We start from the raw sequence: 15,524 nt of genomic DNA on the forward strand, positions 1-15,524 counted from the left end.
GACAAACAATCCAATCAAACAATGACAAAAAATTCCAATATTTGAATTGACATATCAATTCAAATTGAAATGAAAAGATATATGAATGACTAATATCAATCCAAATTGACATGAAAAGATTTATGAATGTCTAATGAGCAAATGAAAAGTTGCTCAACATTATTAGCCATTAGGAAAATGGAAATTAAAACCATCATGTGACAGCACTACATACCCACTAGCATGGCTATAATCAAAAGGATAACAATACTAAGTGTTAAAGATGTGGAACAATGGCAACTCTCATAAATTGTTGGTGGAAATGTAAAATAGTATTGCCTCTTTGTAAAACAGTTTAACAGTTTCTTAAAATGTTAAAAAAAAAAAACAACTTACCATATGAACCAGCAATTCTACTCTCAGGCATCTACTCAAGAGAAATGAGACTTGTACGGGAATGTTCATAATAGCATTAGTAATAATAGTCCCAAACTGGAAACAATCCAAATGTCATCAACTGTTGAAGACGTGAAATGTTGAACATTCATATAATGGTCAGTGTTAGAAGCCAGATACTAAAGACTATCTATTACATAACTATATTTATACATAATTTCTCCAGAGGCAATGCATAAGAAAGAAGCAGATCAGTGGTTGCCAGGAGCTGGGGAATTATTGGAGTAGATTTACAACACTCTTGTCTATGAATGTCTGCTGCTGAAGTCCCCAGAGCTGCCCTGGTCACCTTCCTCAGATTTCGTTGTGCAACTCTTTCTGTAATTCCATTAAATGGCTTAGTTGCCTTCCTACATATTTTCTGTTTTATTTAAATTAGCTGAAGTCTGTCTAAATATGCTCTCATCACACTGCTTCTCAAGATTTGCTTGTGCAATTATTTCTTCTACTCCATAAATAGACTTTCCATCATTGTCTACACTTTCTGTTTAATCTAGCTGGAATAACTTTTTGTGATTTAACAAAAAGAAAACAGCTTATGCCAATGGGGAGTCTCCAGACCTAGCCCACTAGAGACATCATGAACTAATTGAGAATTCTGGATATAAAAAAGAAGAGGATCATGTGGTTTAGCATAGGAAAAGACTAAGAGAGTTTCTGCTTTATTTCTGGAAGTCCCATTTTGAAACGCACTACACACATATCCACACACAGGTACACTCATGCACGCGCAGTTCACACTTCTCTGATTCTTTTTAGTACAACCTATTAACCCTTCTTCCAGGGTTATCTAGCTGTCTTCAGAAAATAATCAGGACTCCTTTAAAGATGGGGCAGCTTATAGATCCTTCCCTGAAATTACTTCTAAATTATTATTTACTGTCAAAATTTCACTTAAAATTCCATAGAGTAGATTTTTTGCAGATCTCATTTGTTTCAAAAGTAAAACAAGAAGACTAAACAGAGGCACCACAACCTTTTCTCATAAGGAGGGTCCACACTCATCTGCAAACCTTCACAACACAAGCATTCCGTTCCCGTCCCTGTACTTCCCATAATTGCTCTCTCCAAAGTCACCTCTTAGTTCAAAATCCATAAAATTTGAATGTATGTTTCCCCTTCTCTCTCTCCTCTCTCTGCTAATTTACTTACTGGAGTTTATGTTAATTTTGGTTTCTGGCTTACTTTATGGGCCTGGGTTTACTTAAGGAGCCTTCTCTTTCTGTACTGAAACTTTTTGTCATCGTTTGTTTCATTTAAGAGGACTAATAATGAAGACACAAATGCACATCGGGACAACGAGAATGATTATGGAGGTTGGAAACAGAACATGGCGTGGAGGTTCAAGTTCGAAAAAGGTCTCAGAGGCAGACTTCTGGTCAAGATGGCAAAGTAGGAAACCACCACACTCACATCATCCTACAGCCATGTCAAAATTACAACTTGACTACAGAACAGCGATCATTCTGAACTGCCTGAAATCTTGCTGAATGGAAATCCTGTAACTTGAGACACTATATTGAGCCTGAAAGACCTATCACATGAGAATTCAATTATGAGGATTTATTTCCTACCCCAAATGATTAATTTAAGGATTCATGAAGTGTTCTCCCATCCATGTGGAGAAAATGATATCAAGAGCCCCTACCTTCATGGGAATCAAATGGGACTGGAGATACAATTCTGCTAAACAACCAAATGCTTGTTTATTGATTTGCTTACTGAACCAAAAATAAGGGCTCTAATAACCAGTTTTGTGACAACTAGGAAAATTTGAAGATGGATTATACACTAGATATTATGACAGTACTTTTTAATATTCTTGGATAAAATAATGACATTGTGATTTTTCTCTTTGGAGATGAATGCCAAAATACCAAGTGTGAAGTGTCAGTTCTATCTACATTTTCTTTTCAAATGGTCAGCCAAAAAAAAAAAAAAAAAAAAAAAAAAAAGGCTGAAGATAAAGCAAATGTAATCAAATGATGATAATGTGGGAATCTAGGTCCAGAATAAATACATGTTGCTTCCCTTCTGCCCCCAAATAAACAAAAAAAAAATTATCTCAGAGTGCCAGGGTAGAGCAGTTCTGACATTCGCCAGAGTGGTAGGGCTGGGACAGGTGAGGGGTGGAAATTTTGCTGGGAGATTAATAGAGAGATCAATGGAAGTAACACTGTGTAGCCTTTGCTTCTCTATATTGGTTAAAGTAGCATTGTTGTTGTTGTTGTTGTTTTGTCTCAATAGCCACACTATATCTATCAATGGACACATTTTATCCCTGATTTTGTCATCTTTGCAGAATTTGACACTTTTCATCATTCTTTTCTGACCACTCCACTATTTCCTAAAACATTTCCCTCTCTTGACTTTTGAGACTATCCTCCCTCCTGGTTTGGTTTTATTAATTGTTGACTATTTGTTGCATTCCTCCCTTTAATGTTACCCACTGCACTTCTGCTTCATGTGTGACTGAAATAACTATATCTACCCTCAAGATTAAATCACATACTATATCTTAGTTCTAGACAGTTTCCCGACATTTCATTTTCAGAACTTACCCACAATGGATCTCAATGTTTTCTGTTCCTTTCTCACAAAGCTGCTCTTATTTTTGGTGCTAAATTATGGCAACATATATTACACAGTATCCCAGGCAAGAAACATAAAATCCTCCTTCTGCTTTACCATCAACAGATCACTAAATTTACCAAGTGCTACTTTTAGAACCAGTGGTTCTCAAAGTGGGGTTCTCAGATGACCAGCAGTGGCAGTATTTGGGAACTCGTTAGAAATTAAAATTTCACAGACCCCATTCAGATCTAATAAATAAGAAACTCTGGGGGTGCAGACAGCAATCTGTGTTAATATGCCATCTAGGGGATTTTGAGGCACACTAAAGTCTTAGAACCAATATTCTAAACTAGTAGTTGTTAATCCTAGGAATTCATGGTTGGGCTTTAGGAGGACCAAAAAGCACTTGTAATTGTGTATAAAATTGAATGTGTATCCACATATACTTCTCTGAGTGGGTAGCTTTTATTCCTTTTATTTTCAATTGGGTTCAAGCATATTTAGTACTGCTTCCCATTCCTACCACCACTTAATCTGTGATCCAGTCCCTTTGTCTCCGGTTTGCACTCTTTTCACTGTATCTCTGTGCTGCAGAGACAATAATCATTCTAAAACAAGGATCTGATCACGGTCACTCTACTGCTCAAAGGTCTTTAATGGCTCCCAAGAGCTTATGATAAAGTGACCTGTTACAATAAAATGACCTATTAGTATGACAAACACCACCTTTCTTCTAGGCTTATTCTTTTGTATGTACCTCCAGTCATTCTCAGCTTTTGTTCCAGTAATTATAAATTTGAATGTTTTGGACCTCACTTAGGCTCTCATACATCCCTGCCTTTGTATATTCTGCATGCTTTTTCTGGAAAGGCCCTTCACCACTCCTCCTCTCTCATCACCTAATTCCTATTTATTAAAGTTTCAGTGCACCATCTTTTCTGGGAAGTCTTTTACTTGGGCTAAGTTTAAGTGGCCCTCCTACATGCAAATTATTATGCATCTGGTAATAGTTCTTAAACATTTTGGCTTTAGGACCCCTTTACACTCTTATTAAACATTACTGAAGGCCTTAAGAGATTTATGGGCTATCTATCCATATTCACAATATTATGTTAAATCTGTGAACTTTAATATTTTAAAACTCATTTAAAAATAATTATTAAACCCCTGGGTTAGTAATTAATGTTGTATTTTCACGAAAAAATAGTATTTTCCAAAGAAATTTGAGAAGTGTCATTTTACACTTTTCAGACCTTTTTAAGGTCTGGCTTAATAAAAGATAGTTGGATTTTTATATCTGTGCATTCAATCTGTTGTGATATGTTTCAGTTGGAACATATGAACAATATCTGGTCTTACACGGATAGCAAACTGGATATATGGCAGGTTCTTAGACTGTAGTTGCAATGTGGACTGAATCTGAAATTTTATCAATTAACTTTTTGTATTCTGCTATATTGAAATCCAAGGTCTTACACTCTGATGACTTTTTTTATTTTGTAATAGCATGTATTGGTTATTTTGAAAATAGTTGTTCATTGAGTTGCAGAGGTTGTCCTAATGTTCACATATTTCCTTATAATGTCAAAAGTACATTTGTTAACATCAGTGGTATTTATAGCAGAAGAGGCTTTGAGTACTGGAAAATTCTCAAGCTCAACGTGGTGGATATAAGTTTTACAAAATTTTGATTCTTGCGTGAAAACTCAAACTTAAGTGCTTTTGCTGAAGACAACCATTTTACTTGGGCATGCAGCGTAAGTACTTACCATTTCTTTACCCATTAAAATGATATGTATGCTAGGGTGAAGACTTAATAAAATTAATAATTTTGACTCCTTTGTCATGGTCATTCTACAGTTAAAATAGCTTATTTTAAAAATCTTACATTTTTGTATGCTATGTGTGCAAGGAGATGAAGAACACAAAATCCTGCTATTCGTGCAGTTTGGTGCCACTGTCTTGATTCCTGCTAGGGTGCCAGCAGTTAAATCTATTATTGTTTTTACACCGTCAGTGCAAATGTAAACAAAGTTAAAAAGGTAAAAAAAAAAAAAAGTCTTAGTATTATTCGAAAAATTGTTTGACTTGTGGACCCCCCTGAAAGTTGCCTCCAGGACCCCCAGAGTTCTGCGGATGGCATTTTGGGAACAGCTGTCCTAGTTCCACATACTAGTTGTTGCTTGTGTCTCACTAGGTTGATGACTTGATGACACAATAAAATTTTATGTGGACAGTCTGTAACTGTCTTTTACGTGCTCTTGTCTAACAATGTCTGGTGTAAAACAATAAATATTAATACCTGTGGAATAAGCGAATAAATGACAAGCTACAAAGGACCACGTAGCTTTACTCTTACTACCTCTGACCTTAATTTACATCTTTTGCAAATGTTTCTTCACAGTTACGACGCTGCCCAATTTTTTAAATAGTTGGGGCGGGAGAGGTTCCCGTATATAATGACGCGTTATAGTTTGGTTAAATATTCATTGGTGATACCAGGCAGTCAGTCATTTCTCCCCCGCAACAGCAGGCCAGGTCTTTTCGTTCCCCAGTCCCACCTAGAGGCTGGCAAGGGTTGGGTCTCTTAGATTTACAGGAGCACAAGACTTGAGGCGAGTCGTAGCCCGGTTAAAAAAAATACTTTCGAGCGGAAAACAAGAACCAGATCAACAACAACCTCAGCGAGTCCTAAACCATAGCCTCGCGAGATCCTCCGGGTTACCGGAGCGACGCTTCCGGCCGGCGCGCGCAGCCCTAGGAGCAGGCGAGTTGGGAAATAGGCGGCTAGACCTGCCCGCCGCTGCGAATTTGCCAGCGGGAGCGCGCTCACGGTCGCGCGTGCTCTGCTTTCCCGGCTCTGTCGCTGACGCGTCGCGGACGTTGGGGAACTGGAGGGAGCGGCAGCAGGATCGGGATGAACAGCGGCGGAGGCTTCGGTTTGGGCTTAGGCTTCGGCCTCACCCCTACTGCGGTGATTCAGGTGACGAATCTGTCGTCGGCGGTGACCAGCGAGCAGATGCGGACGCTTTTTTCCTTCCTAGGAGAAATCGAGGAGCTGCGGCTCTACCCCCCGGAGTAAGTGCTCGAGCTCGGCTGGGGGAGGGGCGCGGGCGCCTTAGAGACCTGGGGACTGGGGTGCGCGGGGAAGAGCGCGGACGGGGGCGCGCGGTCCCGTCACGTGACAGCCAGGTCTTACCTTGGTGCCCACGTTTGATTAGGGCACCAGGGCCCGGGGCCACTCGGTCCCACCCTTCTTGTTAGTCGTACTTTTCCCATTTAACCTGTGCACCGAGCCCTTGCAAAGATTGCCTTTTTCGTGCCTTCCGTACTTGTGCTCGCTGCTGGATTCTCCAATTCAGTGTCTCCCCCTCCCCTTTTCTCCCGAACTTAAGATGGCCGCAGGTGGGCCCCGAATAGTTCTCCCGGCTAACGCCTGGTGTGTAATGTGAAAGCCGCCGAGACTGCGCCGGAGAAACTGTCCAATTCTAAGGGCCTAGTGTCAGGCCGTTATTGCTGACGAGAAAGCCTGGAATTAGGATGGACTGAGGGCCATATTTGTTTTCAAGGCGGTGTTCACAAATTCAGTATCATTTGGTTTATCTAAACGAGCCTATCCACGTTGTGAAACGATCTTGTCTATTCACCCTTTTGGCAACAGATTAAAATTTCCTCCTGGAAGGTCACGCTGTCCTAAACCTTCCAGAAAAAGTATTAGTTGCTGCAGGATTATCTGTGCTGTGTACTTTAGAAAGTCCAGATATCGCCTGGCATTCATAGGTCACGGACACTTAGTGTATTTTGAAGTAAGATTTCCCTTGTACAATACTATGTACTAAAAAAATTTGTAAAGGATTTGTGGGTTCAAAATCATATACGCGTAACTTTTTTTTTTTTTTTAGAAGAGCTTAGAATTAAAAAATCCTCAATTTTTTTATTGTGTCGAAATCCTTTGAACGAAGGGAGCAGAGTTGCCCAAGATTTTTCTTTTTAAAAGATTTGTATTTGACCTTTTGGTTTATTTCATAGTGATGCATTTTAATAAATCTTTCTTTAGTTTTCTGTCTGTGAGTATATCGCATTGCTACTCCATAGATACTTATAAAAGTTGGTATTTGGATTTTTAAGCTTTTTAAATTTTTGCCTTTTTTGTTTTGAAGTAATTCATGCATAAAAAAAGTTGAAAGAACCCATGTTCCTTCACCTGCATTCATTGTTTGCCACAGTTGATTTCTTTCTTTCTGTTTCCCTCTTCCCATCTCTGCCCTTTACTCTTGCCATCCTTTGGAAAGTATGTAGTTGCAGATACCATGATTAGTCATCCCTCAACATTTGAGTGTGTATCTCCTAAGAAAAGTACATTCTCCTACAATACCACAATACTGTTAGCTTGTCCAAAAAACTTAACATTGGTAAAGTAATACGTAACATTAATATGTAAATTTCCCTAAATATTCTAATTGTTTTTATTTTTTTTCATCCAGAATATACTCAGAGACCACCCATTTCACTTGGTTATCTTCTTTCATCTAAAGCAGTGCCCTCACCTTTTTAAAAGTCTTTCATGACATTGATACTGTGTCTTGTTTTTGTAGAATGATAATCTGAGTTTGTGTAGATAATTTCTACATGATTATGTTCAGGTAATACATTTTTGACAACAGTACTTAATACAACAATGTGCACATCTTTGTTGATAGCTGTGGCATATGTAGCATTGACCACCTTATTCAAAATTTTTGAAAATGCTTTCTGCAGTCTCTTCAATTAGGCAGAACTTAATTGAGAAGCACTTGGAGGAGTGCTGTATCCCGCAAAAACTGGAATCAAACAGTAAAATATTTTATACAACCTTTGTAAACTAACCTTGTTTTTCATTAAGGTTGTAATAAGGTGTGCTAAGGTAGAAATACATCACAAAATAGTCTTCATTGCCAACATAATACCACTTAACATAGTTGAAATCTGAGCTTGGTTGGCAACATGCTGCCAGTAATTCTGACTCTTAGTAATAAACTGGGTTTGGTTTTGTTTTTTAAGATTATTTATTTTTAGAGAGAAGGGAAGGGAGGGAGAAAAGGGAAAGCAACATCCCATCGGCTGTCTCTTGCACGTTCCCTACCAGGGACCTGACCCACTATCCAGGCATGTTCCCTGCTCAGGAATTGAACTGGCGACCTTTTGGTTTGCAGGATGCCGCTCAACCCACTAAGCCACACCAGTCAGGACTCATGAACTGTTTTTAGAAATCAAGTGTTAATTACTTGCAATATAAAAGTCAAAGAGAGTAAAAATCTCTTTCCTTAAATATGGTACTTTAATAATATGGTGTGAGTGAGTCACAACTGTAAGATGTTTGCAAAATTGTAACATAAATATAACATATACAGGCCAGAGAGAATCCTTAACCAGTTTTCTGTAAGTGCAACCCCTTATTCCTGTGTTTCAAAAACATTGGCATGCTTTACTAACAGCACATTTTCTGCTCTGTAATGAAGTTATCGTAATCTGGTTGGTACATTAAAACTGTGTTTGCAAATTTGGGCTGAAATGGATGAAAGTGCAATAGCAATAGTTGTATTGAAGATGTAATTGTTTTGCAGTATCGCAGAAACAGTATTTTATGATTAATACTTGGAAGCTGAGTAGAAATTCATTTGTTTTAAATTTGGAAATACATTTCTTTGACAGAATGTGAAAATAGTTTGTCATTAACATTTTAATGTTAATGGCAGTAAGAAATCTTAGCAGCAAGCTTTTTATTAACATACAACGTGCATGAAGAAAAGTGCACAGAGAAGTGCCCTTATTCAAAAATGAATGTACCTGTGTAACCAGCACCTAGATCAGAATTGTCTACACCCTAGGAATTCCACTGTGCCTTCCTTCACAGGGTAATGTTACCCTGATTTCTAACATTAACTGTTGATTTTTTGCTTGCTGGTTTTCTTTACATCTCTGGTCTTCAGAAGTACTAATAAGAAAGGCAAAATCTGTCAAATAGTTAAATTTATTGAGTTTAAAACAATGTAACCAATAGAGTCACTTGATGAAAAGTAGAGAAAAAGAAACACAACCTGTGATACTACTCTGCTGTCAAAACCTCTTTCCATTTCCATGTGTTTCCTGAAGTCTTTTTATATGTGTTTATTTTGATACTTGTGAGCAAAGGATTTAACACCATCCGTTATACTTTACACCCAAACTATAAAAAGCGTTTTTCATGTTGTTGTGTTTTATTTATAGTAATAATATTTACAGATGAATCTGTCCTCAGCATTTTTGTGTTTTTCAAGTTCTGTCATTGGAGATGTATTGGCTTCTTTTTTGTTTTTGGGGTGTGTGTAAATAAGTCAGTGGATTTTAGGTAGAAGTGAGCATTTGAACTGTGCACTTTGGTTGTCAACAATGATTGGAAGGCCTTCTGGCATTTATTGTGTGTCAGTCATCGTATTAGAAAGTCTCCTGCAGGGAAGAATTGTGTCCTGCTGAGTACCACTGGAGTCCTACTGAGAAACCCTGTTGTAATTTATGTGTTAAATTTTCATACATAAAATTATATACTTTGTCCATGTTTTCAATTATATTCTTTGTGATAGATCCTCAAAGGGTGTGTATTAATATAAAAAATACTGGATATATTATCATCACATTGCCTTTTAAAAATTGTGCAGTGTCATCATCATGTTTAATGAAAAACAAAATAGCCAGTTCAGGCCCAGGAAATTTAAACAGTGCTCAAAAAGTGGGTTCTGTGATTTCTGCATTGAACTCTCAGTAATGCTGATGACACAAACAAACAAAAGCAATTGCCTGTACTTGTGTGGCTCAGTTGGTTAGGCATTGTCCCACAAAGTGAAAAAACGTTCCGGTTAGATTCCCTGTCAGGGTGCGTGCCTGGGTTGCAGGCCCCGTCCCCAGTTGGGGTGCTTGCAAGAGGCAACCTGTGAATGTTTTTTTCTAAAATTGACGTTTCTCTTCCTCTCGCCCTCCCTCCCACCTCCCTAAAAATAGATAAATAACATCTTTTTAAAAAACTGAAGAAAAACCCCCAAAACAACTATAGAAAGTTTTATATTTTAAAAAAAGCAATTCAGCAAATGAGGTCAAAGTAAAATCTGCTACTTGGATACTGCTACTTTCTTTAGAGACACATGTTTAGACTAAACTAAAGCTGTAGTTTAAATTACATTATAGAATGATAATCTTATTAAAGTAAATCTTTTTTTTTAAATTCTTACCTGAGGATATGCTTATTGATTTTAGAGAGGGAGGGGAGGAGGGAAGAAGAAGAAGGAGAGAGAGAGAGAGACAGAGAAATGTCCACATGAAAAACATCAGTTGGTTTCCTGCCATATGCACCTCGACCAGGGATTGAACCTACAACCCAGGTATACGCCCTGACTGGGATTGAACCCATAGCCTTTTGGTGCATGGTACGGTGTTCCAAAGAACTGAATCACCTTGCCAGGGCAAAAAGTAAATCTATTTAATGGAGAGAAAGGTTTAAATACAAGATTTAAAAACATTGATTTATAAATAAGTAGCAGTGATATAGCCGTGTCTGCTATCCATTCTCCTATGATAATGCTGTTCAGAACAGACCAGAATATTCTTTTAAAGATTATATTTATTTATTTTTAGAGACGGGGAAGGGAGGGAGAGAAACGTTGATCGATTGCCACTCTCACTTTTCCTGTCTGGGGACCGAACCTGCAACCCAGGCATGTGCACTGACCAGAAATGGAACTGGCGACTTCTGCTTTTTAGGATGATACCCAGCCAACTGAGCCACACTGGTCGGGGTTTGACCAGAATTTTTTTGTTTCTGGCCTTCCCAAATCTTGATGGCATGTCTTAACATGTAGTTGCTTTACTAACCAGGCTCACATTTTCTGTACCTGTTTCAAATTTGAAATGATTTGGAAATGTGTTTTTAGTTTTCAACGATGATGATTTAGGTTTTCATTCTTTCACAAAAGGATATGTCAATTTAGGAAATGTAGTTTTATTGGCAGCTTGTCTGCTTCTTGATTTCAGTGCTGAAAGAGAGTAACTTGTTGCTGCTGTTAGGGCTTTAATAGCTCATTGCAATTATAGATTTTTTTGGTTCCAAAAGACAGAAACGGTTCTGTGCAACCTAGCTTTAGAAAAGACATTGAAAAGATGAGATTTCACTAAGCTGAAGAATAGACTATAGTGCAGCCAGGCCTCGTGGGAGCTGGGACTGGGAACCAGAAAGGTTTCAGCATCCAAGGTAAAAAAGTCTCTTCTTAGAGGCATTGTCAGCTCAGTTTGTTTCTGTGTATCTGCTCAATTTCTTTACAGACCTGTTCTCTACTTGCTCACCTGGCATCTGGCCCAAGCCCTGACTAAGTGACTTTCCAGGCAAAAGAAAGAGAACCTCATTGTTCCTAGTTCATTTGGTCAAGCTACCTGAGTTATTGGTTGCTGGTTAGCCTGTGAAATTGGCCCTGATATCACGTGGCTAATCAGTTGTGGCTGGAAGCTTACATCTGTTGAGGGTTTCACATGGGAAACTGATAAGGTCTGTGCTGAAAGTATATAGAGTGTTTTGGTAGCACATATAGGATGGGTACCTAATCACTTTGATATCTTAAAATGGTTTTCCAGGAAACTTGAGCCTTGAGGAAAAGTGGAATTAGCATTCAAAAAGGGAGTTACGAAAGACATCATGAACATATGGAACAGTGTGTACAAAGATGGCTCAGATGTTCTGGATTCTGGGAATGACAAGTATTTTTATGCCTGGATTTTGGGTGCATTTAGACGATGAAGCAAGAACAGAGGGTGCCTTTGAGGAAATATAAGCAGTGGAGTGACCTGATGAAATTCAGGGTATAGAAAGATCACTCTGGCAGCTTTTGTGGAAGACGATTAATAAGGTCTTCCTTTTTTGAGGTGGTGTAATTGGTTATGAACCATTGTATTAATACAAGTAAGGAATGATGAGGGCCTGAATTAATGTGACACATATTTGGGGATTAGTCTTTACAGGATATAATGAACAATTGTTTGAAGAGGGAAGGGTCAAGGAGAGAACCTACCTCCAAATCTCTGGAGATTGATTTAAAAAAGATTCATTTTTATACTGAACTGGTTGGTAGGGTGGGGAACTCTACTAACTGTATCTCACTGAGATGAAGCTGATGTATCAGCCACCCATCTCTTGAATGTTGCTGGTCACTGTGGCATAGGGAAAGAGCTGAGCAATGGGCCATAAAACTACTGAATAGTGACAAGGCAGTTTTGCTCAAAGTTAATTGGCCAAAGCGAATTGCATGGCTACACTTAACTTTAAGGAACAAAGAAATGGGATTTTACTATGTAGCCAGAAGGAGATTTGGAAGTATTTGGTGAACCGTACTAATTGTTCTCACATTAGTGACTCCCAGATTTCTAACTTGGGTAATGTGGTTGAGATAGGAAGTAGAGGACTGGTAAGGAAGGAGAATGATGAATTTTAAGACTTAATAAGCTAAGGTTAGGCCTGGTGACTATTGAGGTGTAATATTCCAGCAGGCACTTGGAACTAGGAGTCTAGAGCTTGGGGACTTGGTAATGTAGAGGTGAGTTGAGTCTGGATGCAAAGATATTCACCTCAGAGACAAATACATGAAGTGGTTGAAGTAGACGTTGAGGGGGGCATTATTGGGAGTGGGCTCCCTTGAACCCTGAATTGAATAGCATTAGACAGGAGTGAATTGAGTTGGATTGGGTAAGAAAGAAGTAGAGCTGTATTTTTACTTTAGCTAGCCTAGTTATGTTAATAATAATGTGAATGGTTCCAAGTTCTAAATGCAAATATATTTTATCACAGTTTTTTTAATCCTCTCCTGAGGATATATTTTGTAATTGCTTTTAGAGAGAGAGGAAAGAGTGTGAGGGGAAGAGAGAGAGAGACAGACAGACAGGCAGAGATGTGAGAGAGGTTTCTCAGTATGTGCAGAGGTTCCAGTATGTGCAGACTTACTGTGCCCCTTCCGGAATTGAACTTGCAACCTTTTTGGTGCACAGGATGATGCTCAAACCAACTGAGCCACCTAGCCAGGCTATTTTATAAAAGTTTTAAGATAGCATAAATATGTATATGTAACCGTTATGAAGATGGATTTGTTGCTATATGTGCAAGATTTTTTAAAATATTTTAAAAGTAATGAATATTTGCAAAGTTACTAAACAGTACAGTAAGATTGTTTTAAAATACTTGATTAGTTGAATGGTAAAGGTTGCTTGAAATTTGGAATTAGATGGTTAGACTTTAAGTTCCATCTTTGCCATTTACTAGCTCTAGGATTATGGTCAGCGTCTTTGCCCTATTTTTAAACTAAATTATTGTTATTGCAAAAGACATATTTTTCAAATGATCTCTTTTTTAGTATGAAAAGTCTTAATGTTTTAAAGTATTATACATTCATGTTATATGCTAGGTATATATTTTATTTGGGTCTTTTTTCCTTGCTAATGATAATTACAGGCTTTAATTGAAAATAATTATGGACAGGTTGACAAAATGAACATACACGAGGAAAGTGTATTTTGCAGTCTTAAGAAGATGGATTCATATTATGGAAAAACTGCTTTCATTTGTGCTCTGTCTGGTTTCTTTTTATTGTAGACCTGCCTAGATATTGAACAATCTAGTAGGACTTGTAAGAGTCTCTACTCTTTTGTATATAATATGTAAAATTTTGTTTGTGCAACCTTTTCTCTGGAAAATCACAATGCTTCTGCCTCTCCTGAAGTAGTCTAGTAAATGCAAAAGACCTTGATTTTAGTTCTATGTTGTTTCATTGTTTCTAAGACTGTTACAAAGTTTTTAGAGATTTAAGTATGCCACGGAAGGGTTGAAAGTGGTTATAAAATTTTTTAAGTCTTGAAAACTGGGGCTGTTACAAAAGGATTTTGTGTGTTCATATACTGGTTCAGCACCTTTGGGTTAAGTAGCTGTTTCACATTTTGCTCAGAATAAAAATTTAAAGTTTTTAAATTTAAATTAAAAGTTTCTACAAATAAAGCTAAAGGCCTGCCTAAATTGCCGTCAGTCTTTGCAGACAAATCACAATTAAAAGAGTAAGTTTTGTCATTTCATGTCTCAATAATCCTTAGCAACAAAACTTTGTAAGTCCTGATTATGTAAGATTATGTAAAGATCTAAGAAAATTTAATGAAAATTACAAAATCAACCAAACGTTTATATGTCTAATTGTTTTTCTTTTTATCTTGCAGCAACACACCTCTTGCTTTTTCTTCCAAAGTATGTTATGTTAAGTTTCGTGACCCATCAAGTGTTGGCGTGGCCCAGCATCTAACTAACACGGTTTTTATTGACAGAGCTCTGATAGTTGTTCCTTGTGCAGAAGGTTGGTATTTCATATGTTTTTTCTATTATTTTAATCTGTCCTCTGTTAACTGCCTTTGCTTTCTTAGAAATTGGCAAGTAGATAGAATTCTGGCATGTGTGTATATATGTGTTTGTGTGTAGATGTATGTGAGAATGAAATTTGGAGAAGACTTTAAAATGGTTCACTTGTTACTAAACAAAAGTTTAATAAACAGCTAAACATTTAAAAATTTTATAGATTCCTTGGCTTCTCTGGTTTACTTTGGTTTTCTGTAGTCAATTTGTAAGCTGTTAAGAAAGCTTTCTGAAATTAAAGAAAAATTAGGTTGGTTGGGGAAATTATTTTAAATGTGTAAATAAATAAGCACTTGCCTCTTTGTGCACCATATTAATATTACATAAATAAAAGGTGTACACATTTTGTCAAATTGGGGTAAGTGATATTTATGGTTATAAGAAAAACATTCACGTTCACAATTGAAGCTTTAAAGTATTCTCTCAAGGTAGTTTGCCTTGTAACTGAGACCATTATTTCATATTCAGGGTAATTCTTTGCTATGCAACTGGAATTTACTTTTTTTCTTCTGGCTTTTGTGGGGGAGAGTGTTGTAATTGGAAAAAAAAAATCATGAAAAGCAAATTTCCTCCATCAAAGAAATAGTTGTTGAAGATGTGAACAAGGCTGTGGCCTTGTAGTTATTTGTGAAATTTTATGGCTTAACCTGCTTTAAGAGCTAATTATTACTAATATTTATTTTTTAGTAACTTCTATTTACAGAGCCACTCATATAATAAGCTGTGCCGATTTGACAGTTCTGGTGTGTAATTCAGTTTTATTGAGAGCACTGACTATGGCATGTGTACATAGATATTAGAATTGGGTTATTACAATTGAAATGTCTAAATTGTATTTTTACTGGTGGATAGTGGTAACTTTACAGCATAAAAATTTTACCTGAAACAATTTGATGTACTTTCATATGTAATATTTTAAAACCTCTTTGAAAAACCAGGCTAACATTAAAATAACATGTATAATAGACAGTTCACTATACTTTCAAGATTTTATGTTTATTTCGGAATGCTATTCTGAGATGTTAAAGCCACATACAGCAAATACTCTGTTATTTTTGGAGTTCCAAAATGGAAC

The 15,524-nt window shown here is 37.3% G+C and overlaps 1 protein-coding gene across 2 annotated transcripts in view; it reads left to right on the top strand.

Moving 5' to 3' along the window:
* The first annotated feature begins 5,784 nt into the window (after positions 1 to 5,784).
* The window catches only part of SREK1 (splicing regulatory glutamic acid and lysine rich protein 1), a 39,021-nt gene continuing 29,281 nt past the window's right edge, over positions 5,785 to 15,524 (top strand). For both annotated transcript variants that reach the window (XM_054578434.1, XM_054578435.1), the window contains exons 1-2: positions 5,785 to 6,087; positions 14,260 to 14,393. In XM_054578434.1, the coding sequence (XP_054434409.1) occupies positions 5,927 to 6,087; positions 14,260 to 14,393 (295 nt within the window). In that variant the 5' untranslated portion in view covers positions 5,785 to 5,926. The remainder of the gene's footprint in view (positions 6,088 to 14,259; positions 14,394 to 15,524) is intronic.

This window comes from Pteronotus mesoamericanus, unplaced genomic scaffold, assembly GCF_021234165.1.
Source record: "Pteronotus mesoamericanus isolate MK-2021 breed Mesoamerican mustached bat unplaced genomic scaffold, CSHL_Meso_final contig_50, whole genome shotgun sequence".
Classification (NCBI taxonomy): Eukaryota; Metazoa; Chordata; class Mammalia; order Chiroptera; family Mormoopidae; genus Pteronotus; species Pteronotus mesoamericanus.